Consider the following 27,311-nt stretch of genomic DNA (forward strand, 5'->3'; position numbering starts at 1 on the left):
ATCAATGTCAAGCTTTAAACTTATCAAGATTAGTTGTTACCCATAACTTTAGTCAGTCTTTGTATACCTAACACCTACCTGACTTCAGTCATTTTGATTCTAAGTTCATTAATGGTTGTATACAACATACAAAATACAAAAAGCTGATTGAAACTATGTTGAAAAAATTCCTATGCATTAATAAGCTTCACAAAATGATGCTCCTATCAAGCAAATCAATTCTTCTTTTTGGAACCAGATTCTTTTTAAACCGATCCCCTTCACTGAATGTGGGTTATGGCCAATAAAATCTCCTTGTATGCTTCATTTCATGGTTCCAAAGCCAACGAGTCACGAGACCTTCTAACTTTTGCTAATTCAGATTCCCTGATCAGCTATAACCCACTAGCTTGAGCAATATATAAGCATAGCACCAGCTGCATATTCTCACACAAACTTTCCCTTCAACTAAAAAAACTTCTTTGTTCTTTTCTCTTTACCATTAATCTTTCTCTTCCTTTCTAGCTAGCAAAGTAAAACATTACCATCCCTCTTAGGCTCTAGTGAGACAACAACCTAGATTATCATCACTCATGGCCTCAAGCTCTATCAGCAAACAAAAGCCTTCTGACTCCTCTTGGACACCAAAACAGAACAAACTGTTTGAAAAAGCTCTTGCAAAATATGATAAGGATACCCCAGACCGGTGGCAGAATGTGGCCACAGCAGTAGGTGACAAATCTCCAGATGAGGTTAAGAGACACTATGAAATCCTCTTGGAGGACCTCAGACACATAGAGTCTGGCCATGTTCCTCTCCCCAAATACAGGTCCACTGGAAGCAGCACCAATGTTGATGATGAAGAGAGGTAATGCATCTTCCTAACCAAATCTCTCTTTCTTTCCAATTTTTGTAATATACTATATGATATGCATGCCATTAACCAACTACCTTTTCACATTAACCTTCTCAATTTGTAATCTTTCTCATGCATGCATTGTTCCACTGTTTGTCCCTCTTTAATATATGTGATGTGAGACAAAGGGGTTGACTAGAACAACCATCACACACAAATGGTTGCAAAACCATATTTTATAAGGTTAGTATAAAAAGTAGCAGCAGCTGATGACTTCTGCAGCATTGCTCTGCAACTGGGTCACTGTTTAGCAAGAAAAAAAGCACAAATCACAAACTAAAACCATTGACATTTCTTTTCTGTTTTCATAAGCCATTGAATAGAAAAATTACTTGTTATACACCTTAAGTTTCAAAATTCTACACTCAACTATTTAGCCACCTAACTCATGCAATTAGGTGTAGCTGCTTTCACTCACACCATTTTTATGTCAATATATTTTTTAAAACTTGTGGCAGAACCCAGGTAACAAAATTCTTGTGGACCCAATTTACTATGCACAAATTTTAACTGTCAAAATTTAAGTATTTATGAAAAGTTAAAGCTAAAGAGTCCGTAGCAATAATCTTACTTTTCCTTGACTGGACAATATTATGCCACATTGCAATAGTTTCCAAATACTTGAACACTTGAACAGAACAAAAGCAGTGATGAGTCCCACTCACTTGAATAAACAACGTGGTCATTTTGTGACAACAAATTGAGTGTGTAATATCATAAGTTTTCTTGCATTCTGCATTAATTTTTGTCACAATTTTGTTGTTCCTGTCATTTAGATATTTTCTAATCTGCACATGTTTCATTTCATTTGAACTATTTGATTGTTCCAGACTTCTGAAGTATCTTAAGCTGAATTGATGGGAAGAAAAAATGTTTGTGCTATCCTCAGCTATTGGCAGCATTTATGTGGTGTTCCTTGATTCTGCAGAAATATCTTCCTTGCTATCTCTCTCTACCTTGTTTCTCTATGTTCTCTTTCCTACCATTGTAATTTAGATTGTTTCAAATTTTCAATGAATTATCCTGTTGCAGAAAACAATGTCAGATATTCTCCTACACCCTTTAAAAAGATTAAAAAATGTTTTGCTGGATTATAATCACATTGAGATTATATAATTTGTGCATGATCAGAAGAATAAAATAATTAAACAAATTGCTTTAGAGGTTGTACAGTTTATCAGAAAGAAGATAAAAAGAGAAAAGTGAAAAGTAACTTGATTTTGCATCGTAGTACAAAAGTACCAAACTCATTAATATTCCCTCGTATAAATCAAACTGAGTGCAGCTTTACCTCATCCTCATGTGAAACTTTTGGTTGTGTTCAAGATTGTAGAGGACTTTAACATGGATTTGAGCTTTTTCTTCCTGCTTTTCAAATCAATTATTCCAAATTGCACGAGTTAAAATTGCATATTTTAGAAGATGAATAATAATATTTACAAAACAATTTATACACATTAAAATCTTTAATTGTTTATTTAGTTAGTTTAGATTGTTTTAAAATTCAGATTAAACAAAAAAGTAAAGTTCAAATAATATTTTGTCTTTATTTTCACTTATTTCTAATTAATTTTGACTAATTCTTGTTCTTATTGGTGAGATGTTTCAATTGTTTGGAGTTCAAAATATTACCTAATCAATTCTAAAGTGTACAGTCCAATTCAATTTTTAAAACAATACTCAGAACTTGCAAATTTTTTGACAAGATTTCAAATTTTTCTAGAAATTGAAATTTGGGCTTTTGGTAGAAATTTTGCTTTTAGGATTGAAAAAAAAAATAGTATTTATAAATATAGGTAATCCCTTTTTTTCCAAAAAAAAAAAATTGCATATCAAACTTTTCAAGACAGGACAAGATTGACTATTCTTTAAAGTTAGTGTCACAGGTTGATTAGACATTTAATACAAATAAAGAGAAACTATTAATTATAATGCGGGTATACTTTTTTCAATTTTAATTAATTTATTTATATTTAATAATATTATTTTAAAAATATCTATAAATAATTTTGATGATATCGATTTAAAATATTTTATTTTTTATTTATAACTACTTAGTTTAGTTATCGAAGTAAAATATGTATTAGTTGATGAATTATATAAAAGTATCTATAATGTTGCACTTAAGCTTTCTCAACAAAAGAAAGTAATGCATTTGATTTAACTATAAACATAAAATATTTAACCAACAAAAATTATGTATTTACTTTCACGGAAGAAAAAGTTGAGTACTGAAAAATTCAATTCAAGTGATAAAAAAATATGGAAAATATATTTTAGACCTAAATGCCACATTTTGATAAATGATTTTGGATGTAGAACAAAACTTTAAACATGATTTAAATGTTGTAAACAAAAATACTTTGTATGAAATTTAAGAGAAAAATCCTATTGGTTTATTTTTAAATTCTTGTAATTTTTTTATGGTTTAATAGTTTACTTTAAAAGTTAATTTTGATACTATTTTAGTATTTTTTAAAATTTCAATTAAAACTTACTATTTTTTAGACGTAATAATCTAATTATTTCTATCAAATTGACCAAATACCTCTTTTAGAACAGGTGAAGATATGAGAAACATGATGTGTTCAAATCTATGCTGATTCCATTGTTTGTTTAAGAATTCTTCAACAGAAAAAAAGCGTGTCCATCATGTTCAACATGTTTCAGCTTGATATACTGTGCCAATATACTGTGACATGCTAAACATACATGGCAATATTCAAGTTCAATCTTCTAGATATGAAAGAACTGTGAAAAGTTTGTCTTGAGTTGTGAAAAGTCTGAGCCATTTTCTGATTTATGTGTGACATGATCAAGTTAGCAAAATTCAGCATCAAGATACATTTAACTTCAACCCTTTTCAGAAAATGCATTTACAAAGTGAAGAAGTTGAAGATACCTTGCCTTTAAAAGCTATGTTGCAGACATCATAATCATAATTCATATACACTGCAATTACTTACACGCAAAACAGTTTCTCTCAAGTGACCAAAACTAAGACTAATATAAACTTCAATTACCTGAAAGTAGCTTATCATTGCTTCAAAAACCTGTTTACATTGTCCTTGATTCCATTCATTCACTACATCATCATGGTTCAAATCCAAGATGAAACAAGAAGACAATGCCTAAGTGTTTGGGTTGTGGGGGTGTTATAGCAATTGACCTTGTAAAGAACTTGTTTCAGCTTCAAGGAACAGTTAAGCAGTAGTGGTCAGCATAGAGATCATCTCTCTGAACTGCTACTTGGTGAACAAGAGGGTCATGCTGATACCAAAATTGCTTGTTAAGGGTTGGTGGGGACAGCAATTCTGCTTTCAAAAGGGTTTTGGAAAGTTTTGAGTGGGTATGAACTTGTTCATCATGTGAGGACTCAATGGTACACATGACAACTCATTGAAAGATTTTCAATAAGTGTAAGATTCAGATGGAAAACTCTGGTGTGTTTGTCAAGGGACCTCATGGCTGTTTTTGGTGAAGTCAACTGCATCACAACTTGGTGAAGCTTCTCTTCCTTTTTAATTTATTGGCCAAGAAGCTATTTGAATTTAAGAACAAAATTTCAAGCATGTATTTTACCATTTCTGCATTCATGTTGGTAGCAAGGCAATGATTGATGAGAATAAGTATAGTTGGCAGCATGTGGAAACCCGAGGGAAGAAATAGAAAAGAAAGTATTTTTTTATCAAATACCAATGAAAGTTCTAACAGAGACTACTGCGAGATCAAACACATTTATAAGTAAGACTTGTATTAACCAAGCATGCTAAACCACTGACAGACTATTCTTGAACTTAAGCATGCAGAGAACCATTTATCCTTAATGTACTAGATGTGTCCAGAACAATATTTTGTGTTCCTTATTAGACCATAATACTCTTCGGCAATAGTTTTGCACAGAAAAACTGTTATGTGACAGATTGGGTTTGGGAGAGGACCTAAAGTGTAACATTAAGGTTTGGGATGTGAAACCCTCACCAAACAATTCAAGATTGCATTGACAACTACCCCACTTGGAAAAATTTTAATGTTTTTGTAATGTTTAATGTGGACTACACATAAATATCATCGATTGTACATTAAAAATCATCTTTAAAATAAGTTTTAATTATTTTAAAATATTATTTAATAATTAAACAGCATATCCAATCATTCTTATCTATGAAACTCAGACACTTCTTTTAAATGATGTATCCATGTCGGATACACGTATCAGTGTCTACGAGACACTTATCGGTAAAGTGTTCAATTCAAAAAATATTTGTCGGTTCTAAACACAATTTTAAAAGATATAAATACAATAATTTTCTAAAAACTCAAATTTATTGTATAAATTTTTATTATGATTATAAAAATAAGGAACAAATTGTTTTAATAGTCATGAAAAATATCTTAATGCTCTCAAAAGAATCTGGAACATACTTTTACACATAAATATTTATTACACAAATAGACACATTTTTATTAAAAGTTTGTATAAGATTGTAGTCATAAAAGTATTTATATTATACATTAAATTGACACATTTTTATTAAAAGTTTGTATATAAGATTGTAGTCATAAAAATATTTATATGATATCTGTTCCACATTGATCAATATAAGAAAAACAATATTCAGTTTTAAAAAAAAGTTAAATACAAATATCTATAAAAAAGTGTTAAAACATGTTTCTATACTATCATGTTGAAAAAGATATAAATGTAAATCATTGCAAAATATTACAAAAAAAAAAATTATAATTTATAAATACGTATTTTAAAAAATAAAACAGAAGGAAACATTACCAAAAACCATAAAAAATATAGAAACAAATAAATACGTGAAGGTAGACAAAATATTTTTAAACTATAGTCAAATGTGTAGAAATAATGGAGAAGTGTTACTCATCCAAAATATAAATGAAAATTAAAGAAAAAAATTAAACTAACAATATAAAAATAAATCAACTCTCTAAAAATCCTATAAGAAAAAACATAAATTTCTATTCTTCCTTACTTCAAAATTTTAAAAAAAAATATTTTTTTATAGCTTAGTAAAAGAGAGACTAAATTTTGGATTTTAATTACTCATACCAAATCTACTCACATTATGTTCCAGATCTAATAATCACTTCCAAGTATATTTCTATTCTTCAATTGAATATATAAAAAATAATAGAAAATATATTTCAATTTTGACTTCCACTATCTTGTATTGACTGCGTTACGCTAGTATATAATAAATAAATAAAATAATGATGTAAAGAAAGTGTGATTTGAGTATTGTATTATGATAAATTAATTAAACCTGATTAAATATAATTTGCCATTGTGTTCTTGACATTGCAGACTTAAAAAAGTTGGAAGGTCAATGAGAAATTATTTGAATAATTGGTTTTTTTACCAATTAGTTCTGATGTTATGTTATGCATAATTTATGAAAACCGGACAAATATAAAAAATAAAAGTGAGTGTAAAGCTGGCTGTATTTAAAAAAGAACTGATACAGTTAAATCTGGAAGCGCTAACGTTAAGAATATCATAAAACAGTAGAAACACACACGAGTGGTAGAAATCAACACTGTAATTTCATATTATCTTTCATTCAAGAAACTGTAAACAACCGGATATATAGGTCAAAACCACGAACAGCAGGACCACAGAACCACGGACAAACATCACCCAAAATAGAACACCTAATTTTAATCAACTTAATCATAAACCCTATTCTACAACACCAAACCCTAGTTCCAGCTACCATCTCCTCCATCGCCTCCACGAGAGTGGCGGGACCCACCATCACCATAACCACGGTCCCTGCCTCCACCGTAACCACCACCACCACCACCATAACCACCACTGCGGTTATACCCTCCTCCTCCTCCTCCCTCACGACGACCACCGTAGCCGCCTCCACCACCACCACCGTAGCCGCCGCCGCCACGGCTGTATCCACCACCACCTCCATAACCGCCTCCTCCACGGCCACCGCCGCCTCCGCCTCCTCCGCGAGACTGAGCTTCGTTCACAGTGATGTTACGACCGTCAAGGTTCTGACCGTTCATTCCTTCGATCGCTTCTCTCATGGCCTGCTCTGAGGAAAAGGTCACGAATCCGAAACCCCTGGATCTTCCAGTCTCACGATCATTGATAATCTACAAATTAAAATACCATTGATACATCAGATCTAAGACGAAACGCAATAAAACATAACCGAATAGAACCCGATCGATCTTCGCCTTTGAACAAAGGATGAAGATGAACGTACCTATTGGCGTGAGTAAAAAAAGAATCATATAGTAACAAGTAGAAGTATCATAGATCTAGTAACGCAAAAAAATCAGAGATCACAGATCAGAATGGGAGCGAGAAATTCCGAATCCGAATCGTGTCAGATCAGATGCGGTCACTGCAACAAACAGACCTTGGATTCAAGGACTGGCCCGTATTTAGAGAAAGCCTTCTCCAGAGCTTCGCCGTCGGTGGCCCATGCGAGCCCACCGACGAAGCATCGAAACTCAACATCAGCTGCAGCCATTGAAAATAGTACGAACCCTAGAAATTTGGGATTGCTGTGAAAGAGATAAGATTTGCACGATGAAAGGGTGAACTCCAAGGGATTATTTTATAGCAGCTGGACTGTTAACCAGGGTTACAGTTTATGTGTTGCGCCTATACCAGGGTTAAAGCTAAATCAATCATGGTTCAAATTAGGTCATCACAAATTTTGGGCCCAACCTTTTATTCATTTCTTTAATGGGCATTGCTAGTCCAACCCCACCCTTTCCCATTCCCCTAGATTTTTTCGTACACCCAACTTTAAAATAAATAAATAATTTTTTGACTAAAATGGTGCTTCGAATGAGCCATTTCTTATTTATTTTAGCCAAAATCATGCTTCTTATATTCTTTTGAGAAAAACGGGGTTGAAATAAATGCATTGAAATCGCCAACCCAAAGACAAAATTATTTTATTCAAAATAATTACAAAAATTTAATAATATTTTATTTAATTTTTTTTAATTACAAGTGTGAAATAACTATAGTATTTTTAAAATAAAACAAACTTAAGTGTGAATATAAAATACAAGACTCTAAGTCATATAATTTAAAGTAACTTTTATTATTAAAACTAAGTGTAAATATAAATATTAATTTAAAAAATACCTGTAATCTGAAATTATACATATAGAGAGAGAAACTAATCTTAATTTCCTAAACTTTATTTAACAGTTATTTCTCAAAAGATATTTTAATCTTTAAGATTATTGCCTATAAAGATAATTTTTTAAAATATCTTAAGTAATTAATTTTTATTATTTGCCGGCCACAAATAGGTCCACCGATTACGGATTAATTAAAATATTACGAGAATAAATGGCTAAGTTGGTTCCAAATATGTAGTCTGTGCAACTAAATAAGAAACTGTAAAATGGAGTTTTTTCCATATCGATGTAATTTTGTTTGAAATTTGCTAATATGGGGGAATTTTCAAAAAACTGTTAGAAATGAATTTTTTGGTTTTTTGAAGTTATGTAAAAATGTGTTTTTTTTTTTCATAATATGTAATCAATATTTTTACTCTCATGATCAAACCTGTGTGAATATCCAAGCACAAAGTTAACTTCAAAAGATAAAAAATCAAAATTATTTGGTTTTTGTCATTTTTTTTACAAGTCAAACGAATTTTCAGTAAAAAAGGATATTATATTAATTAATGATTAATATAGATATTATAATATTATAATACAATTTTGTTTCATAATATATTATAGACAAAAAATATATTTAATCTCATTTAAAATAATTAGTAATTAAAAACTTAATAATTAATATTAAATATTAGTTTAATATTATTAATAATCTTTTAAGTTATAAAATAGTATTCTTTTAAAGTTATAAAATAGTATTTGATTTAATTAATATAGTAATTAATTATTTTTTTCCTATAATTAATTGTTTTTAATGATTATTTTGTAGATGTTATTTGTTTGATTTGTTATTCAATGTTAACTATTCATAAATTGTTTGGTTTAGTATATAAACGTACTGGAGTATTTAAATTAATGTTAAGATTTGATTAAAAAAAAGTTCTAACTTATCTTTAAGATGATATGTTCTTTCACTAATTATGTTAAATATCTTTGACTCAATAAACTTCAACCAAATAATTAAGAAATTATTTCATACATTTTTGTTTAACACGTTATATTTTGTTCACCAAATTGTCTGAATTTGCTAGACAAATAAGATTTCGTCAAACTAATCTAAAACTCAGAATAACTGGAAATTTAATATTTAATAAGTTGTAGTATTTATTAATTGGTGTTTATATTGATGTTTTGTAGGTGTAATTGATGCTTATATTATGTTTTGTATGGGTATTTGTTTAGTTATTTTTAAAAAATTAGAGTAAATAAAAAGACATGGAAGTGTAATATTAATTGAAGTAAATTAATATGAAAATTTAATTTCATTCACATAATTATTTTAATATAATAACGAACAAATTATCTATGACATAATGTGTTACTTGGTGATCTTCTTTGTTGTCTCGATGGTTGTATTTGTAAAGGAGGTGAGTTATTGTTGTTATTGTCTTCCCTTTGTTTGTTTTCAAGTGGAATATCATATTCTTTTGAAGGAATTGTTGGGCGATAGCAATACATGAAATGAACTTTACGAAATATGAATGATGATGTCATTGTTGAAGTATAAAACTAATGTGATGGATCCGAAGAAAAAAATATTTCCTTGTGATGGGAACTTGTTGTAAGTCGATGACACTTGTTTGTAGGAAGATTGGACAAACATATTTTGTTGGTACTTAATAAGTGTTAGACAATCTAAATCCTTATATTTAACTAGAGTTATAAATTTCTAACAAAAAACGATAATGCTTAACATATTTTAACATTGTGAATAAATTTGACATGTTAATTGTTATCACTGTGATAATGATTTTTTTTTATAAAAATATGAAGGATCCATATTTATGAGGTATTTTTAATAATTTTATATGCGAGAGATCGATATAATTGACTTTTATACCGGATATCAAGATCAATCAAAATATATAATAGTATCATATTAATCAAAATACAAAAAAGAAATAATGATGAACCTAATTCATACTTTCCCAATTGAATCAACAAACTCTTTGACTTTTTTTTAATAATTACAATCAATGTCACTTCCAACAAACTTTATTTTATTTTCTATGTAATAGCTTTTTTTTATTTGATTATTCAACTGTGAATTCGATATCCGTCATAAAAATTATTACTTTTAGACAATATGTGCATTTCCGTAAGTCACTCATTATAGAAATAATTTGTTTTCACCCATTTGAAAAAAATCCCCTTATTATTACACTAATTTAGAAAAGAAAAAGACATGTATGTGTGGTATGATAATTATTAAAGATATTAGTTATGTGTGATATAGATAATTATTAAAGATATTAGTCTATGGATAATGTTTGATTGGAATTAAGTTAAGAAATTCAATAAAATTTCAAACTCTAATATCAAATATGTATAATGACATAACTAAAATTGTTAACGTATAATTATAATCACATATTTATTTTCTTTTATTGAATTAATTTGAGTAGTTACCGCAATTTTTAATTTGTGGAAATAATAATTTTTTTTACATTATACTACAACAAAATTATTAAATAGAAAATATTTAACAAAAATCAAAAGAATCAATTTTTTTATCATTAATTAATTAGATACAATTTAGAAACTATTTAACAATAATATAAACTATTTTATAAATATTTTTTTTTATTTATAAAATATTTTTTTAATTTAGTTAATATAACAATTAATTATTATTTTTTATAAAATTAGTTTTTATTTAATGATTTTCTCATAGTGATGTACCTATTATTTACTATTTATCGAAATAAAATGATATTAAATATAATATGTACACTACTAAAATATACTAATATAACATAAAATTTATGCACGTAAATTATAAGAATAAAAAACATATTTTAATGTTTTAAAATAATGTATCTCTCTCAACAATAAAATAAAACATCAATTGAGATTAGAGTATAACATTGTTGTATTCAAGTAAAAAATTTAAAATTTATCGAAAAGACGTTACACAATAAAACTTATAAAAATGAATTAAAACGTCATAAAAGTAAATTAAAATGTCATAATAATGAAAATTACAAACTTGTAATATAATTTGTTTATATATGATTAGTTAATTTAAGTATTAGTTTTATTCCGGTTGAAGATCATGTCACATCCAATATTCTTCTAATAATTCAAAAAGTTTTGTTTCTATGTAAGTATCAGTTTCAATCAAAATAATATTAATTGTTAATTTATTATCATGAAAACAATATCAATTATTATTCTGTCTATTATCAGATTTTATTTATTATTTATGCATAAAGTTAAAAACAAATTCAACGAATCAATAAATTATTGAAAGAATATATATTTTTTAAATTCTGGAGTGTAATTGTAGGACCATCATCACATGATAATGATGCTGTTGCTGAGATAAATCAAAATATCATTCGTCCCTATCACAAAATATCTCGTGTTTGAAAAATTACTTTTTTATCCCTCTAATTCCTTTATGTCCTTTTTTATTTTATTTTAAAAAGGTAACTTTTATAAAATATTTATGAAATAAATCAATTATAGAATAAGGAAAACATAACTAAATCCAACTTTGAAATAAATGTAATTTCCAAAGTCAAATCAATTCAATTATATCATCAATTCATTTATGGAATGTGCTATTTGTGGTGATAAAGCCTATATTTTATTTTTTATTACTTTAAAACAAAGTTTTCTTAATTTAATTGTGTTCGACAAAATAATATCAATTTACATAAGTAATATAAATTTCCGAAAAACAATATTTTACTTTAGATATTCGTCCTTTTATATTTGAATTTTAGATGTAGTTCAATTTTGTTACGTTTGATTTTGTATTATTTTTTTAAGTGAGATTCACCTTAATAAATTTGTTATTATGCTTCGTTTTTTCAGAAGGAAAAACTGTATTATTAGTATACTTGTTGTTAGCCCTGGACTTAATTATAGGCCCATTTAAAAATAATACGAATCAAATGTTTTTTTTATAAATAAAGTGAAGTTATTGTTTTTTTAGATTAAAAGGCTACTTGTGGTTAAAATATATTACGGTTTTGGTTGATTTTCATTAATGGGTTACATATATTATTTTATATAGAATAAAATGTCTATTCAGTGTAACACTTTTGATAAAATATTTTTTGAGGGAACAAAAAATATAAATAGAAACTTTAATTATATATAATTAAACTCAAAATTAGTATATTAATATAGAACATATATATATATATATAAACTTTAAGATGAAATCATATTTATTAAAGATAAATAAATATTGACAATAAATAAGAACATTCCTATATATTTTTTTTTTAATTTTAGTTTCCTCATCTTCTCTACCGGAGATAGGAAACTTTCTTTCGATATGAAAGTTAAATAATAAATGATGATAAAAAACAATCCAATAAAAAGTATAGTCTGTTTTTTTAGATTTATCAAAACTATATTATTAATTTAGCGTGATAAAATATAACATTTTGAATGAAATTATTTATCTATTTTTAGATAATGTGCATTCAAATATTTACTTGTTGATTATTTTGTTCCACACATATAATATAATATATATGTATGAAGATTTATTAAACTTGTAACTCACAAAGAGATATAGGGTTTGTATCACATAGTAAAGGAGGTTGGTTATGCTCTAAAATGTGGTGTGTTTGGTCTCCTTATTAGTGATAAGATTTATCATCTATTTGGTTTAAGTTAGGAGTGAAAAAATGATTCCACTCGACGTGTTTCAATCTGATTCATTGTTGACACGTTAAAGTTTTACGGACTGAAAATAGTAACGCGCCTTGTTATATGACGGGTTGATGGATTGACTCGCAAATTTTTATTTTTTTATGTATATATTTTTTAGATTTATTTAATTGGTTATAATAATGAATATCACTTTCTGAACAATAAAAATATGATAAAGAACAATAAAATTAAATCAAATTTCAATATTATAATGAAATAAATTTTAATACCTAACAAAAACAAAGTAAATATCAACAATACTTTAATGAATCAAATGATGTATAAAGAAATTAATGTAAATGAAATTTTATATAACGCCATTACCAAATATTTATTCTAAAAGAATGAGTTACCTCTTTAAAAATTAAAAAAAAAAACGTTGGATTGACGAGTTAGACATGTTAATACAAATTGATAGGTTAAAAAAAAAAAAACTCACTCCAATTAAATAATGACAAGTTGACAAGCCAATTTGCCGACCGTTATCGCATCCATACTTCAAATAACAACTAGCTCATTCAACCAATGGTTAAGTATATATATTAATTTAACAATATTATTTTATATTTTAAGATTTAAAATGATAGTTAAAAGGTATATAAATATATATTTTTATATCACATATAATATAAATCTCAATAACACTTTTTTTTTAAAGGATCAACAGTTTGATGTCTATTTTTGTTATTAAAAAACATTTTCCTATTTCCTATGAAAAAAAGAGACTATTCATGCTTCATCTCATGGATGGCTATTATTTCATAATTTTAGTCAAATTTTATTTGCAGTACTCTATGTTAAAGGAATAGTTATTTGTAAAAATATATAATTGGTGTTTAGAAAGTAAATTAATAAAAAAAAAGTGTAAAAAAGTTAATATTAGTATTAGTATTTGGTATAGAAATGTAGTGGATAAGACCTTATATTAATTTAGGATTGATGTACTTATCAATAAGGTCCTATGGTCTAGTGGTTAGGACATTGGACTCTGAATCCAGTAACCCGAGTTCAAATCTCGGTAGGACCTTTTCAATTTTTTTTAAAAGTTTTTGTTACATATTATTTGTCTACCCCAAAAGCAATACCTCTTTGTATATCCAGAGAAAAGCTCAGTGCCTGTTCTTCCAACAGTGACAACTGTTAACTCTTATCCTTTGTGGATTGCAATTCCATCTTCACATTGAATAGATGTTTAGTTCCTCTGTTCCACTGCACAAACCAATAACAACATGCACCATTTTCAATTGCCAAAACCCAAACCAGCATCACTCCATTCTCCGCAAGCACAATTCCAAATCCACCGCGTATCTCCTTCAGCATCTCGCCCTCAAGGATGGAGTACCCGTTCCCACTTCCATTCCCAAACCCAGCGAGCTTCTAGACCCAATGCCCCACGATGAGAAAGTGAAGGTTTTGGAGCTTTCCCTCGTCAGGAAAAGGACCCCTCAGTTTCCGGGTTCCATCTACGCTCAGTCTCCCAGCGACTCCGATGTGGGTTCTTCTCTGCCCCCTATCCGTACCCTCTTCCAATCAGGTACTAACCCTGATGAGAAGGAAGAGGAGGAGAAGGAGATGATAATGCGCGCTCTCGAGATTCGCAGAAAGGTCACTGAAGAGGTTTTCAAAGAAGCCATGCGAAAGGGAAAGTTTGGAATTACCTACTCTACCAATTTGATTGGCAGGTTATCCGGCTTTCTGGATCACATCATGATTGAAGCTGCTAACTTGAAAAGATTGCCCGAATTTTCAAACTCCACCTTCAATTTACGCGCCAAAACTGTCATTGATGACTCTAAAGTTGTGCCACTTATTAGGTAAGAACTGAGGTTGACAAGTTGTTGGTAAGCTGTTTGTTCTGTTGTCTGAGTGAAACTGAATGGGGTGATGAAGGTTCTAAAGCGGTTTGCTGATAAATGCGGCCAATGTGGCTGCAGTAACAGTGGTGATATGATTGTAGTTACTCCAAAAAATCTTGATGCTAGATTGCTGACTAGGAATTTTTTTTTTTTAAAACCTTGGGGATGATCATCCTTATTAGTTATTTCTAAGAAGTGTTTTCAGTGTGAAATTTCAATTTCAAATGCTTGTGTTTGATTGTCCAGATGGTTGAAGCATAATGCACTGTCGTATCCTCGGATAGCGAAGATCATTTTGATGTCAAGAGGAAAACCTGAGGCCATAAGAAGTTTTGTCATGTGGTTGAAATCGGTACGTGTGAAAGGTGAGTTTCTCGGTGTTGTAATGTTGAAGGCTGGAGAGAATATTTTGCAGCGCAGACATGAGGAGCTGGATGAGATTGTTCAGTATTTGGAGGCAAATGGAGTAAGGAGGGATTGGATGGGTTATGTCATTAGTCGTTGTCCTCAGTTATTGTCTTACAGCTTAGAAGAAGTGAAGACTCGTGCACATTTCTTCATAGATATGGGTTTAAATGAGAAAGATTTTGGTACAATGGTTTTCGATTTTCCTAGAGTTCTTGGTTACTATTCTCTGGAAGAAATGAATGAAAAGGTACATTATATTTTGACACACTGTAAAGTAAGAAAGCTGTCTTGCAGTATATCCTTACTGTCTTCTCTAATGCTTTGTTAGTTTATTTGGTTTTAGTATTATCCAAATCAAACACAAAGGAAGTTCAAAGGCTTAAGTATAAAGTTTACTTTGATGTGAAAGTTGATGATTGTTTGATATATAGATATACATGTAGTGAGAAGCTGCAAATGTAATTTTCAGGTTAATTACTTAAAAGAATTTGGGCTTCAAATTGAGGATGTTGGCAAATTGCTTGCATTTAGGCCACAATTGATGGCGTGCAGCATTGAAGAACACTGGAAGCCTCTTGTAAAGTATCTGTATTATTATGGGATCACTCGAAATGGCATGAAGAGAATGCTTGTCATTAAACCAATGGTCTTTTGTGCTGACTTGGAGAAGACTATTGTGCCAAAGGTATACAAACACTTTTTTATTTGTTTATGTTATCAGTTGAGTGATGTTTGAGATTAAGGTGGCAGGTGGTACAATTCAGTAGTGGTACTTTGTACAGAGAATCTGTTTTATTATCATTATTTTCACTCCTTCAGCTTATGAGGTCTTGATGTTATCGTATTCTTACACACTAGAAGTGCAGTAGATTCAGAAATAAAGTTTCCAATGACTTATATTTGTACTTGAGAATAATGAGATAATTGTTATTTTATTGTGAAGGTACAATTTTTTGAAGATATAGGGGTTCGCAAGGATGGGATTGGCAGCATGCTTGTGAAGTTTCCACCTCTACTCACTTACAGCCTGGAGAAGAAAATTAAACCAGTGGTTTGTTCTTTTCTTCTACAGCTATGGTAGTTCCACCTTAAAGTAATTTTTTCAATGCCTTGCTACTGCCCTGATGATTTTTTTGTTAAGAACGGAAAAAGAAAAGAGTCTTCATACTATGTTCAGGAACACCTGATAAAATGGGTGGACCATTGACCAAATTGAATAATATCGTGCAGTGACGAAGTTGTATGGAAAATGCTAGTAACACAATCTGACACTCTTTGAATACACCTTCTATCATTGGTTGAAATAGAAAAAATGTGAATCTCAAGTCTTCATGATTTTGTTGTAGTTTCTAATAAATTTCAACTTGTAAGAGTGCGTATTAGAGAGTGTGTTGTGTAGCTAACATTCCTCAAATTATATTTATTTATTTGTAACCAAACTCCACCTACATAGATTTCAAACCACATCCAGAAAGGATGACCTATGAACGGAAATCTATGCATGAAGTGCTAAAAAGATTCCCTTCATGTAAAAGAAATTGCTGCATGGACATAATAAGTTAATCACAATAATTAATTGTCTGGCTCATCTAGAAGCATCAATTGAATCTGTTGCTGAAATTTGAACATTGTATAGGTCATATTCTTGATGACCAAAGCTGGAGTCACTGAGAAAGATATTGGCAAGGTTGTGGCTCTTGGACCTGAGCTCTTGGGATGCAATATAGTACATAAGCTTTATGTAAATGTAAAATATTTTTTATCTCTTGGCATACGTCTTCGGCAATTGGGTGAGATGATTACTGATTTCCCATTGCTGCTCAGATACAATCCAGATGTCCTTCGTCCAAAGTATATTTATTTGCGAAAGTCCATGGTCCGGCCTTTGAAAGATGTCATTGAGTTTCCAAGGTATCGCATAATTATATTTAACCTCAAGTAGATTATGTGAAAATATTCTGTTTGATTCTTGTTTTTACCCATTGGTTGCTTGTCATCAATTATCTATGCCCCTCGCCATTGTCAGGTTTTTCAGCTATTCTCTTGAGGGTCGAATTATCCCAAGGCACAAGGTTCTAGTGGAGAACCATATTAATATTAAGCTGAGATACATGTTGGCTAACAGTGACGAAGAATTCCACAAAATGGTCAAGGATTTAATTGGAAAGCGCAAAAGATTTGAATCTGCTGTCACAAATGAGGGCACTACCCATCTCCAATCTGTTGTTACTGAAGATATTTCAACACCCCTAGCATAAATTTTTTTGATGGCTCTACAGAAAGAAGAACGGTGGTTGAATGTTAGAAATTAAAGCTGTATAGTAGCTTTGGTCTCGTAACGTCAATGGTCAGAGAAGTGATTGTCATATAATAACGGTTGGTTTAGAGTGAGTGAGAAGGAGCTCCTACGTCTTAAACAAAAAGAAGCCTGCAACTTGGCAAGCGCTGTCTCGCATGTAAATATAGAATTTCTGCAGAGTGAGGCAATGACATTACCTCTGTGGAGTCCGTAACTGAGAAGATCTAACATGTGTACTCTTCGCAATTATTCTTTAGGATGGTCTTTTATGCTCACTGTAAATTTACATCTTCCACTTATCATGACCATTTTTGTTACATGTCTGCTTTGTTCTTCAATGGATCTTACTTTCGCCTGTGTTTTCACCTTAATCTGAAGGTCAACACTCTTTGATATATGAAATCCATTTAAAATTACTTCAGCCTATCTTTCCAGCAATTTGTAGCATGGCCTTCAAAGACAGAATTGTCATCACGGGTTTCATATGAAAAACCTATATCCGTAGTATTAAATTATTTGAAAATGATCAAGGTCCAAAAGCCGCATAAAATTTCATTGACCACATCAGATATATATGCTAACCTTGAGATAGCTTTATGCTATAATTCTTCTCTGAATTTACATTATTTTTAAGAATAATAAAAGTTATCTGCAAAAGATAACTAAAAAAATATTACATTATTTGAGGTTCTTACTTTTTTATAACGAGTTCAAAAGAAACTAAATATATTTATTAAAAATTTACCCGTAAAAAAGATTGAAAATCTAAAACCAGAGATGATTTATTTACTATTTTTCCTTAATATCATTTTTTTTTGGAACGATGTGTTCAATTAGTAAAAAACCGAAACAGATCACTTACAATGTGATAACTTAATAAAATCTCAATTACAAGAAATTGAAATTTGGTAACTTTTCCATCAATTATTTTTCACAACACAAGAAAAAATAAACACAAAAGGCCTAACTTTTTTCCCTTATCAAAATTCTTCATCTAAATTTGAACTAATAATCTACAAGTAGTGTTTAATTTTAGAGACAAAATAAATTGAAATTTGTAACAGATAAGAAATACAAGAGACAAACATGACTCATTTTAGTCAATACCAAGACGACATATAGGATTTTTCTTTATGAGCCCAAGATCCACCTGTGAAAACAAGAAAAATATCACTACTACGTTTAACAAATATTTAATTTAAAATACATACACAAAAGACCCATCAATATAATAGATTGTATTTATCCCTTAAAAATACCTTGTGTCCGAAGAGATCTCTGATGTTATCTATACCGTAAAGAATCATTGTTGGCCTGTTTCCAGATAAAACAAGTTAAATAAACATGTACATTTTATAAGCTCTGTTATTTGTAGTTTTGTACGACAATTTTAAATTTAAGAAATTAATTGATTTTGTTCTCAGTATGGCTTTTCCCACCTTTCAAGGGAAAGCCCCCACGCAATAACTTGAACATCTTCAGGAAGTCCCATCGGCTGCAACATTTCAGGCCTGAACATGCCCGAGTTTCCTACCTCTACCCATTTTTTAAAACCTTCATGATAACTGTTAAAAGTACTTGGTCAATAAGTTATCTCAGGATATCCGAAATCAAATTAGGACATGCCAAGTAAAGACTCACCTAAAGATCTCCATGCTAGGTTCAGTGTATGGATTGTAAGCTGGTTTGAACTTCAGCTTGGTCATGCCTAAACTCAATAACAGATTAATCATACTTACAACTAATGCCTTCACACACTAACATTGGCAGTGGATCATATTCCTTCAACTCTCCAACTTACATTCAACATTTAAATCTTGTTCAGTACAGGAGAACATTACCTAAGCGTGAGAAAAAATCATGCAGGACTCCTATCAAGTCAGACAGAGTGAGACCCCGATCACATACAAGGCCTGAAATTAAAAAGAAAATGTGAAAGGCACAAAAAGTTCGGTGGGTCAAACCACAACAGAAGCTGAATATGATTTGAAATAGGACCATCAAAGATGATCTTTATTCATTTGCGAGATGAACAATTTGCAAAGAGTTAACATCACAGGGCCAGTAACTGATTAGCTCCCACATACCTTCTATTTGGTGGAACTCCGCAAGATGTGTCCGATCAACTGCTTCATTTCTGAATACACGATCTATAGAGAAATATTTTTTCGGGGCAAATGGTTTCTGCATAGACATCAGAATGAAGAGCAAAATAAAGAAACATGTAAGATATAATTCAGAGCTAGAAACTTGGAGGATAATCACGTATAAGTGTCATAACTTAGTCCAGCTGAAACAAATATCTTGACATTAAGAAATTTCATCGAAATCATCAGGAATAATAAGAATATTAGGAGGCCTGAACGGCACTAAACACCATGTAATCATATGTACCCACAAGCACATGACACTGGCAAATTCAGACAGATACCTTTGCAAGTTGGTAAAGCATCCTGGAGGAAACAGCAGTTGTATGGGTTCGCAGGAGGTTTTTATTTGCTTCCTCTCTCTTCCAGTCATATGCATATCTACCAAGATAGAAATTGCAAGGTTTTACATAAAGCATATCCCTCTATCGATAGTAAATAGCCAATGCTAAAAGTGTTGAGTTCGGTCAAGGTCATACCCTCTAGACTCATAACCACCAGATTCATGAACTTGCTTCACTCTTGCAACATAATCTTCTGGCAATTCCTTTGTTGTTGAAGGAGCTGCAGAGATATGTGTTTCATGTTCTCAGAATAGAAACAGATGATACAAGATTAGCATGATGAAAACAACTAAGGTTTTTACTAACTTTCCAAAAAGAATGTATCATGTGAATCACGAGCTGGGTGTTGTTGGGGCTGGAACAGGGCATCAAAGTTCCAGAAGCTGCAGATTTTCATTCAGATGTAAAATTTATGGTGAGAGCAAATTTATAACATTATAACCTGTTGGATTTAATGCTTTTAAAGATAAACTCTATTATCTACATTACACATAGAATCAAGGGCGCCCATTAACAATCTGAAACTAGATTTAGAAATTTTTATTTTTTTAAATGCTACTTCTTTCATGATGTTGTAGTTGTTCACAATATAGAACACGAGTTTCTTGTCCAGCTCTCAAGCCACTACAAAAAGAACCTTTCAAATCATTTCTCTATAATAAGTTAATAACAAAAGAAAAATAGCTCCAGTAATTAATTTGATGTCATTCAAAGGTCCAATGAAACAGGTTACAGAAGATGATAATCATCTTTGAATACTCACAAAAAATAAATAATCAAAGATACAGTTTTCTCTCATTTCTGAAAGGGGAAAATTTTGGTTTCTGAAATTTCAGTTATACTGAAGACTTTGTAAAGGCACCCGCTTGCTTGAAAGCCTCAGTTAAGACCACAGAGCTTTTGTTTTAGTGAAAAAGAGGGTACATAGAGAACTTGATGAAAAAGATACAAGGAACTTGATATAATTTTTTTCAAACAACAATTACCTGCTCTCAACAAAATTATTTGTTGGCATCTCCTCAAACCTGCAGTACGAGAAATTAAGATTAAAAGATGTTAATCTTGTAATTTGAAACGAATATTTACCACACAAAAACTTTAAACTTCCAAATAACAAAGATAGAACTCACCCCATGCAGAGGAAAATCTGTTTCAGCTGAGATCGTACCTGAAAACAGAGAGATTTTAGAAGTATTGAACACATTAAGTATTGTCAAAAGTTTATTTTTTGGGCAATTATTAATAAAAAAAGTCATTGTGCTCTATAAATAGCTGAAATGACATAATTAAATTGTCTGTCTACATCATACGGATTTGACAACAGCCAAGCTCAACCATCCTCAATTTTGTGTGGCTAGGGACAGGCAAATAACACAACATAGGTAGAGATTGCTTCCATTATAACATAAAGTAGTAAAATCTTTCAATATCAATTTAAAAATTTAAATATATAAAAACACATTATATTCTTGTTTGTTTTCCAGAGTATAAATATTTTTTTATTGTGAGCAAAGTTTCTATAATATACAATTTTAATATTAGTTTAATCTAAATATCAAATAAAGTTGGAAAAAAATAAGAAACAAGGGAATGTCTCCTTGCCTTCAGCAATGGATGAAGATTGCCACCCTCAAGAGGCTGACCTTTAGCAGTATAATTGTACTCCTTGAACTCTAGATCCTTCCACTCACCACTGACATAAAAAATAAAGTAAGTTCATATGATATGCAAATCCACAAATAATGTCTTGCACAAAGTAGACATTTGAATTCGGAGATTATAACCCCATTCAATTTCAGTTTAAGCAAAAAATACCTCTGAAAATTTTCACGAGTGAGGTCAGTGACAACCTGCTTTCTTTTGGGCGCATAATTTGGACCTTTTTTCAAGGAGTAACCCTTCCACGTCCTAGATCACAAGACACCAAGAAGAACTTTAAAACGAAAGAATATTCAAGTCATTTACAGCACATTCAACATATCTAAAAAGCTCTTCAACACAATCAAGAGAAATTATTATTACTGTGGGACAATGAGTTTTCTTGCTTTGAGTGCTTTGATCTCATCTGAACCAATGTTCTGCATTTGCAACATATGGTAAAATTCTAATCAGACATGACAATTTCACAGGGAAAACTGCTGAAGAAAACTATAAGATACTCTAAAAAACACTGAAAGGAGGAGGCATTAAATTCAAAACAAATCCCCCCTTCCCACTTCCGGTAACTGTCTCATATGTTGAGTTGAGTATGATGCTCTGTAATACCTTGCCATTTACCCAAATGTATTATTCCAAGTCCAATGCATATAGCCAAAAAGAACTCCATTTAAAAAACGGTTGATACCAAGAAATGACATTACCTCGTCGTCTACCCCATTAATGATTTAACATGGCTCGTATATCTCCACATTTCACCTCCTCAATTTTCATGAAAGTTCCTACCATTCCTTAATGAATAGAACTTAGTGACAACCCCCTCCCCACCATGAAAAAAAATCTAAGTTCTTCAAATTTATTTCTATCAATGTAATTAAAAAGTTTACTGACAAAATTATTCATATTACTACACATACCCGCCCTTGTTGTATTTGAATAAGAAGATCTTTGACCTTGTCATCCACATGTTGAACCTGCGGCAAGAAACAGACTTTTCTAAAACACTCGGTAAATAATGAAGTCATCCCACAGAGTGCACAAAACGTGGTATATTTCTAATACACGCAAATGCACCTAAAACGAAGTACTGAAAATCTAAAACCAGAATCGCAGAAAAGAAATAATGAAAATAAGCACGGACACACACTTTGCAATCTAGAGCAAATGTAGTTACACACAACAAAAGTGGATTTGAGAGAGAAGAAAAGGGGTCGTAAACCGAATTTCGTAATGAGTTCACTAAATTACATCAGTCAACTGAACTCAGATAAAGCGAGACTCATTCCATCTATCCAATAACCTAGTCGAAGTGAAGTACGCAAATCCCAATTTTCCTTACAAAAACATTAACGTCATAAAGAAAGAAACCCAACGTTACCTTTCTAGAAATCAATTGTTTTCCCATATCCACCCATTTGTTCTTTGCAGCCTGGGCACAAGCTATCTTGAAGAGTGAAGGATCCAGCTTTTTCTACAACCACCAACAATTTTTTTTTATTACACAAAACGAATAAATTCACAGAAAGGAGAGTAAACAGACATATAATTAACCTGAAGGTCTTCTTTGGAGATACCCTCAGGCGGAATGGCCAGAAAGAGTTGAACTTCCGGTGATCCCACAGTGGAATAGGTTTTACCCTCATCAGTGAGCACCCATGTCTCTCTCTTAATGTCTTGCGCATCCACGTATCTGAAACCGTGCAGGCTCTTAATCACGTTCACGACGTCGTTATGGTCAATGCCGCGTTCAGCTGCGAACTCACCCGAGTCTGTAATCTCCTCGTTCTTCTCTAGGTATCCCAGAATTGCTTCTTCCGCCATTCTCACACTCCTGCTTCGCCGCACACCACACTGCGTTTAGAAACAACCTCCGAATAAGAGAGATAGGTTTCGTAGGCCGCTTGTATTGGGCCCCCAAACTTGGGTTGGGCCGGCCCAATAACAACTGAACAAAAAAAAACAACAAGAGTAAGTGATGGTAGGGTTTTAGTACAACTTCCATTTCCGCTACCGGGGTTCTAGCATGATGGCTTCCGCGGTGAGGGTCGCGTCAAGATCCTTCGCTAATCGTTCTAGAAGCTTCGTCCAGGGCTCAACGACGCCGTTTGTGTTCTCTTCGTCTTCCTTAACACGCGTCCCTCGTTCTTCAAGGTACAGCACGCTTCAATTCAACGATTCTTAACGACTTGCATTGCCTTTTGCGGTTGACATTGTGGATGGATTTTGCGTTTGGTAGGGTTTTGTCGTTTGTGAGGAGCGTTGAGTCCTTGATGCCTCTTCACAGTGCTATTGCGAATGCTAGGCTCACGTCCAATATAGCCTTCGATTCCACCTGCTGGAGCTCGCTTTCTCGAGGTACTACTTCTATGCTTCTTCTGATGTACACTACGCGTTCTTTTACTCTTAATTGAGTCGGTAATGGTTTAATAGGTATTGTATTATCTGTTTTGCACTATGCTTGTAACTAACAGCGATCTTAGGGTGATAATTATGTTCTTGTATAACACGCGTGCAATAGATTATGTTTTGTACAAGTTTGCAATATAATCGGAATTTATGAAGGAGAGTTTTGTTGAAAATGATAATTGTAAGTCTTAAAAACAAAGGAATATGTGTGGAAAAAAAATTAAATCTCATTGTATGGACTTTGGAATCACCTCTGTTTCGAGCTATGCCTTTGATTATAATTTAGAAGGATTGAACGAGGCACGGTCATGGGATTTCACATTCCATTGAATCATCATCACTCTGCATTTCAGACGTTCAATACGAGAAAGTTGGTGTGTGAAATTAAAAAAAAAATGGGGAAAGGGAATGAAATTTGAGATTGATATTGACTCTGCATTTCATGGCGTTTTTTGTTGTAATCCTTAATACGAATTACTTATTTGTTTATTGACTGTGTGATAGTGTTTTGAAAATGAGGAATTTTGGGCAGAATACACGAGTCATGACTAGTTTGAAACTTAGAAAATTGCTACTGTTGTGTCTATTTTTTTTAACATAACTATGTTACTCCGCAATATTCCTTCTTTTCATCTCTAATAAAAGCATATTAGAGAAAATCTAATGGATAATTAGAATCCTTTGTTCGGGGTAGTATTATTAATTTCCTAATAGTCTTTCTCCATAAAACTTGTCCCATTTACGTGTTCATAAATATGAAGTTGATTGTGGTACTGGTTCAATTTTGGTGAGTTGGGTGGAGGTGGGTATTTGGGTTCTTGGTAACTTGGCATTCAAAAACCATGACAATGTCTTTTGAAATTAAAGAGTACCATCCTTGGTATAAAATAGTTATGGTAACACCTATCAAGGAGGAGTTCTTGGCTATCAGAATATCATAAGTTTCCTTTATTCGTTGACATCATTAGTGTGGGGTACAATTTTCTAGATGATTTGACATGCTGGTGTAAGAATAAGGACATACCAAATACCTCTTTAGTGGTGGTATCACAATCAGATGGGTGCCTAGTGTGATAATTACCTGTCTTCTTTATGCACATCCTGACAACTTCTTTTACTTTGTGGCATTAGGACTTGAAAAAACATTGTGACAGGCCAGCCGGATCCATTCAAGATGAAAGAAAAAATCATAAGCTTTCTCTGTCTCACCTTAGGATGGGAAAAGAACTTCAAACATTTAAATTTTTGTCAATTGTTGTAATTCTCTTCTACTGCAGATTTGTATAATTGAATTTCCTCATTGCCTGAAAATAGATGGCCAACATTATCATAATTACACTTCCCGAAAATGTTTTTGAATGATTTTGGAAGGGTTAACAATATGATGCAAACTTCTGTAAGGATGTCACAATATTGCTTCAGTTGCAGATATATCTTTTAGGGATCAAAGGGTGTATTAAGTCATTTACCCTATTTTATGTTGGTTCCTAGTTAAAGTGCCATGTCCTGTCCCATTATTTTCTCGCTTTACACATGCCACTTTAATGCTAGAATTGCATTGTATTTTATCCACCAATTTAGCCCTCAATGAGAAGTGAAATTAATTTGAGAACAGAAAATTGTCGGAAATTAATCTGGGACTGCTTATATGTGAATAAATAAAATATCTCGTGATCTCATTATAATTGTCACATTAACACGGTTTGTGCTGTTAGGTTTTTGACCGAGGACATAATAGGTTATGGTCATTTTCTCTCGTTAGATATTTCCCTCCTTATTTTTTTTATGTTGAAACTTATTTCTTCTTCTTGTCTACTGGGAGACAAATGAAAATTCCTTCAAACTTAATTCCCTGGATTTTACTCCCTCCTGCTGACTGTAATCCATATTTTTGGTTGATTTGCCCTAGGCTTTGCAGTTCCTCGGTGACAGCCTAAAGGATTCCATCATATCAAACTCTAGTTGGGTTGCCATACACTTAATGTTGGTTCACATCTTACTCCTGGTCATACCTTCCCGTCATACCTTGGAGCATCACAATCCAGTTTGAAAAACAATATGTTCTTTTAATAGTTTTAACCTCCTCTCAATTTCCTCAAGGTTGTAAGATAATGATACCAAAATTTGCTGTTCACCTCCCATTCGAGTTATGCTTCATAAATGCCCAGGAACTCTTTATCAGTTCCGTTGGTCCCAAAAGCATGGTCTGTAACTTTCTTAAAATTTGATATTTGCTTTTGAAGACTTATGATTATTACACACACACATACATATATCTTTTTTCGTTGATATAGTATTTAGCATCCTGCTAGACTTTTATGTTAGTCACGCTTTCAACTTTTTATCCAGGGGAAGAGAATGGGCTTGCAGGATGGGGAGGTGTTATTTTAAAGATGGTAGGGTCGAACTTTCTTAGTTGCACATGCTTGCCTATCTCTTTCTGCTTGTGCTTCTGTTTTTGGAAAATCTTTGGTTGGCTGGATAATTTCTCTTGGTATTTCAGTTAGGTCAGAGACTATAAGGTATAGAGTAACTTTTTCCACAGATGAAATGAGATTTTTTTTCAAGAGATTACTAAAAGCAAATATGACAGCTACTAGAAACATTTATTCTCAAGGATAAATTTAAAGGAATTTTGGGGAAATGAAGGAGCAACTTTCTAATGAGGAATTATTGGAGAATGGAAATTCTAGAGAGGCATGTAGGGCCTCATTAGAATTATCATCCACAAGTACCTGATGTCAACAACTTCCATTCCTAAATTTGGAAAATGAAGTCCAACATGGATCTGTATTTATTGGCAATGGCCATTTTGCACTAGCTTATAATCTAAATTATTATTAATAACTGTGAAAAGTATGTTTTGATCCGGTATAGTATTTTTTTAATGGACGAATTTAGTCTTTTTAACATTTAAAAATATTTAGTTTTATTCTTTTTATATCTAAATTTAATATTTAGTGGCAGGTTTTTATTAAAAGATAATGATATAAATATTGCTATTTCTTTGTAACAAATGGTGTAATTTAATTTACTTTTGAGTATTAGTATGATTGAGTGTTAATTTACCATTTTGTTCACATTCCCCGTCAACTGATTTCGTGTAAATAAAAGTGAATATTTTTTGTTAAGAGAGTTAAACAAGGCACGGAGAAAGATTGAAGTATTCCGGACTTGCAGTCTTCTCCCTGAGTTTTATGTAATCGTCTAAAACTAAACCAAAACCATGACTATAAAAAAGGATACACACAACCCTAATCCATTTAAATTGATAAAACTAAGATTATATTAGTTGTTTCTTTTTTTAATTTTCAATTTATTCAGTTTGGAAATTAGTATTTTAAATACTGAATATTTAATAAATATGCTGTTTTGACCATGATAGGAATTTTACTCTTAAATTAATATATAATCATCTTAACATAATTAACA

General features: G+C 31.5%; 5 protein-coding genes and 1 non-coding gene across 10 annotated transcripts; 4 read left to right on the forward strand and 2 right to left on the reverse strand.

The window, feature by feature from the left end:
• Nucleotides 1-223: 223 nt before the first annotated feature.
• LOC137833257 (protein RADIALIS-like 4) lies at nucleotides 224-1,934 on the forward strand. Its single transcript, XM_068641618.2, has 2 exons — nucleotides 224-847; nucleotides 1,726-1,934. Exons 1-2 carry the CDS (start codon nucleotides 573-575, stop codon nucleotides 1,751-1,753), a joined length of 303 nt encoding a protein of 100 aa, XP_068497719.1. The 5' UTR covers nucleotides 224-572; the 3' UTR covers nucleotides 1,754-1,934.
• A 4,510-nt stretch (nucleotides 1,935-6,444) lies between these two features.
• Nucleotides 6,445-7,477, reverse strand: LOC137818403 (cold, circadian rhythm, and RNA binding 1). Its single transcript, XM_068621856.2, has 2 exons — nucleotides 7,303-7,477; nucleotides 6,445-7,033 (listed from the first exon to the last, which is right to left on the reverse strand). The coding sequence occupies exons 1-2, from the start codon at nucleotides 7,414-7,416 to the stop codon at nucleotides 6,623-6,625; spliced, it is 525 nt and encodes a 174-aa protein (XP_068477957.1). The 5' UTR covers nucleotides 7,417-7,477; the 3' UTR covers nucleotides 6,445-6,622.
• Nucleotides 7,478-13,718: 6,241 nt separating this feature from the next.
• TRNAQ-CUG (transfer RNA glutamine (anticodon CUG)) lies at nucleotides 13,719-13,790 on the forward strand. Its single transcript has one exon. It is a non-coding gene; the product is annotated as a tRNA-Gln (tRNA).
• Nucleotides 13,791-13,826: 36 nt separating this feature from the next.
• EMB2219 (Mitochondrial transcription termination factor family protein) lies at nucleotides 13,827-17,716 on the forward strand. Of its 3 annotated transcripts, XM_068640071.2 has the most exons (7): nucleotides 13,844-14,577; nucleotides 14,866-15,274; nucleotides 15,497-15,712; nucleotides 15,971-16,078; nucleotides 16,664-16,774; nucleotides 16,852-16,938; nucleotides 17,054-17,716. In XM_068640071.2, the coding sequence occupies exons 1-6, from the start codon at nucleotides 13,952-13,954 to the stop codon at nucleotides 16,927-16,929; spliced, it is 1,548 nt and encodes a 515-aa protein (XP_068496172.1). In that variant the 5' UTR covers nucleotides 13,844-13,951; the 3' UTR covers nucleotides 16,930-16,938; nucleotides 17,054-17,716. The 3 variants fall into 3 exon arrangements, with proteins under 3 accessions (XP_068496164.1, XP_068496172.1, XP_090153966.1); XM_068640063.2 differs by having other exon boundaries at nucleotides 13,827-14,577; nucleotides 16,664-16,938; XM_090297840.1 differs by lacking the exons at nucleotides 16,852-16,938; nucleotides 17,054-17,716 and having other exon boundaries at nucleotides 13,850-14,577; nucleotides 15,971-16,120; nucleotides 16,664-16,791.
• Nucleotides 17,717-18,224: 508 nt separating this feature from the next.
• LOC137832091 (phenylalanyl-tRNA synthetase, putative / phenylalanine-tRNA ligase) lies at nucleotides 18,225-23,606 on the reverse strand. Of its 2 annotated transcripts, none has more exons than XM_068640092.2 (18): nucleotides 23,470-23,606; nucleotides 23,025-23,324; nucleotides 22,852-22,944; nucleotides 22,391-22,447; nucleotides 21,840-21,895; nucleotides 21,633-21,725; nucleotides 21,420-21,510; nucleotides 20,948-20,985; nucleotides 20,804-20,842; nucleotides 20,124-20,200; nucleotides 19,953-20,037; nucleotides 19,758-19,854; nucleotides 19,414-19,510; nucleotides 19,168-19,239; nucleotides 18,968-19,034; nucleotides 18,766-18,891; nucleotides 18,586-18,640; nucleotides 18,225-18,476 (listed from the first exon to the last, which is right to left on the reverse strand). In XM_068640092.2, exons 1-18 carry the CDS (start codon nucleotides 23,473-23,475, stop codon nucleotides 18,423-18,425), a joined length of 1,503 nt encoding a protein of 500 aa, XP_068496193.2. In that variant the 5' UTR covers nucleotides 23,476-23,606; the 3' UTR covers nucleotides 18,225-18,422. The 2 variants fall into 2 exon arrangements, with proteins under 2 accessions (XP_068496193.2, XP_068496185.2); XM_068640084.2 differs by having other exon boundaries at nucleotides 23,467-23,595.
• LOC137832103 (envelope glycoprotein) lies at nucleotides 23,490-26,170 on the forward strand. Of its 2 annotated transcripts, none has more exons than XM_068640114.2 (3): nucleotides 23,490-23,624; nucleotides 23,710-23,828; nucleotides 25,789-26,170. In XM_068640114.2, exons 1-3 carry the CDS (start codon nucleotides 23,497-23,499, stop codon nucleotides 25,806-25,808), a joined length of 267 nt encoding a protein of 88 aa, XP_068496215.1. In that variant the 5' UTR covers nucleotides 23,490-23,496; the 3' UTR covers nucleotides 25,809-26,170. The 2 variants fall into 2 exon arrangements, with proteins under 2 accessions (XP_068496215.1, XP_068496206.1); XM_068640105.2 differs by lacking the exon at nucleotides 25,789-26,170 and adding an exon at nucleotides 25,011-25,328.
• The last annotated feature ends 1,141 nt before the right edge of the window (nucleotides 26,171-27,311 follow it).

Source organism: Phaseolus vulgaris, chromosome 11 (assembly GCF_051622355.1).
Source record: "Phaseolus vulgaris cultivar YP4 chromosome 11, ASM5162235v1, whole genome shotgun sequence".
Taxonomy (NCBI): domain Eukaryota; kingdom Viridiplantae; phylum Streptophyta; class Magnoliopsida; order Fabales; family Fabaceae; genus Phaseolus; species Phaseolus vulgaris.

Bases quoted from the DNA above. Each gene is read 5' to 3' on its own strand.
- LOC137833257 (XM_068641618.2), top strand. From the start codon at position 573: ATGGCCTCAAGCTCTATCAGCAAACAAAAGCCTTCTGACTCCTCTTGG. The intron at 848-1,725 runs GTAATGCATCTT...TGATTGTTCCAG, and splicing joins AATGTTGATGATGAAGAGAG to ACTTCTGAAGTATCTTAAGC.
- LOC137818403 (XM_068621856.2), bottom strand. From the start codon at position 7,416: ATGGCTGCAGCTGATGTTGAGTTTCGATGCTTCGTCGGTGGGCTCGCA. The intron at 7,034-7,302 runs GTCTGTTTGTTG...TTTAATTTGTAG, and splicing joins GGCCAGTCCTTGAATCCAAG to ATTATCAATGATCGTGAGAC.
- LOC137832103 (XM_068640114.2), top strand. From the start codon at position 23,497: ATGATGGCTTCCGCGGTGAGGGTCGCGTCAAGATCCTTCGCTAATCGT. The intron at 23,625-23,709 runs GTACAGCACGCT...TGCGTTTGGTAG, and splicing joins CGCGTCCCTCGTTCTTCAAG to GGTTTTGTCGTTTGTGAGGA. The intron at 23,829-25,788 runs GTACTACTTCTA...GATTTGCCCTAG, and splicing joins CTGGAGCTCGCTTTCTCGAG to GCTTTGCAGTTCCTCGGTGA.
- LOC137832091 (XM_068640084.2), bottom strand. The intron at 21,726-21,839 runs GTAATAATAATT...CTTGTGATCTAG, and splicing joins AGAAAACTCATTGTCCCACA to GACGTGGAAGGGTTACTCCT. The intron at 20,038-20,123 runs GTTAGTAAAAAC...ATATCTCTGCAG, and splicing joins TGATACATTCTTTTTGGAAA to CTCCTTCAACAACAAAGGAA.
- EMB2219 (XM_068640063.2), top strand. From the start codon at position 13,952: ATGTTTAGTTCCTCTGTTCCACTGCACAAACCAATAACAACATGCACC. The intron at 14,578-14,865 runs GTAAGAACTGAG...TTGATTGTCCAG, and splicing joins AAAGTTGTGCCACTTATTAG to ATGGTTGAAGCATAATGCAC. The intron at 16,079-16,663 runs GTTTGTTCTTTT...AACATTGTATAG, and splicing joins AGAAGAAAATTAAACCAGTG to GTCATATTCTTGATGACCAA.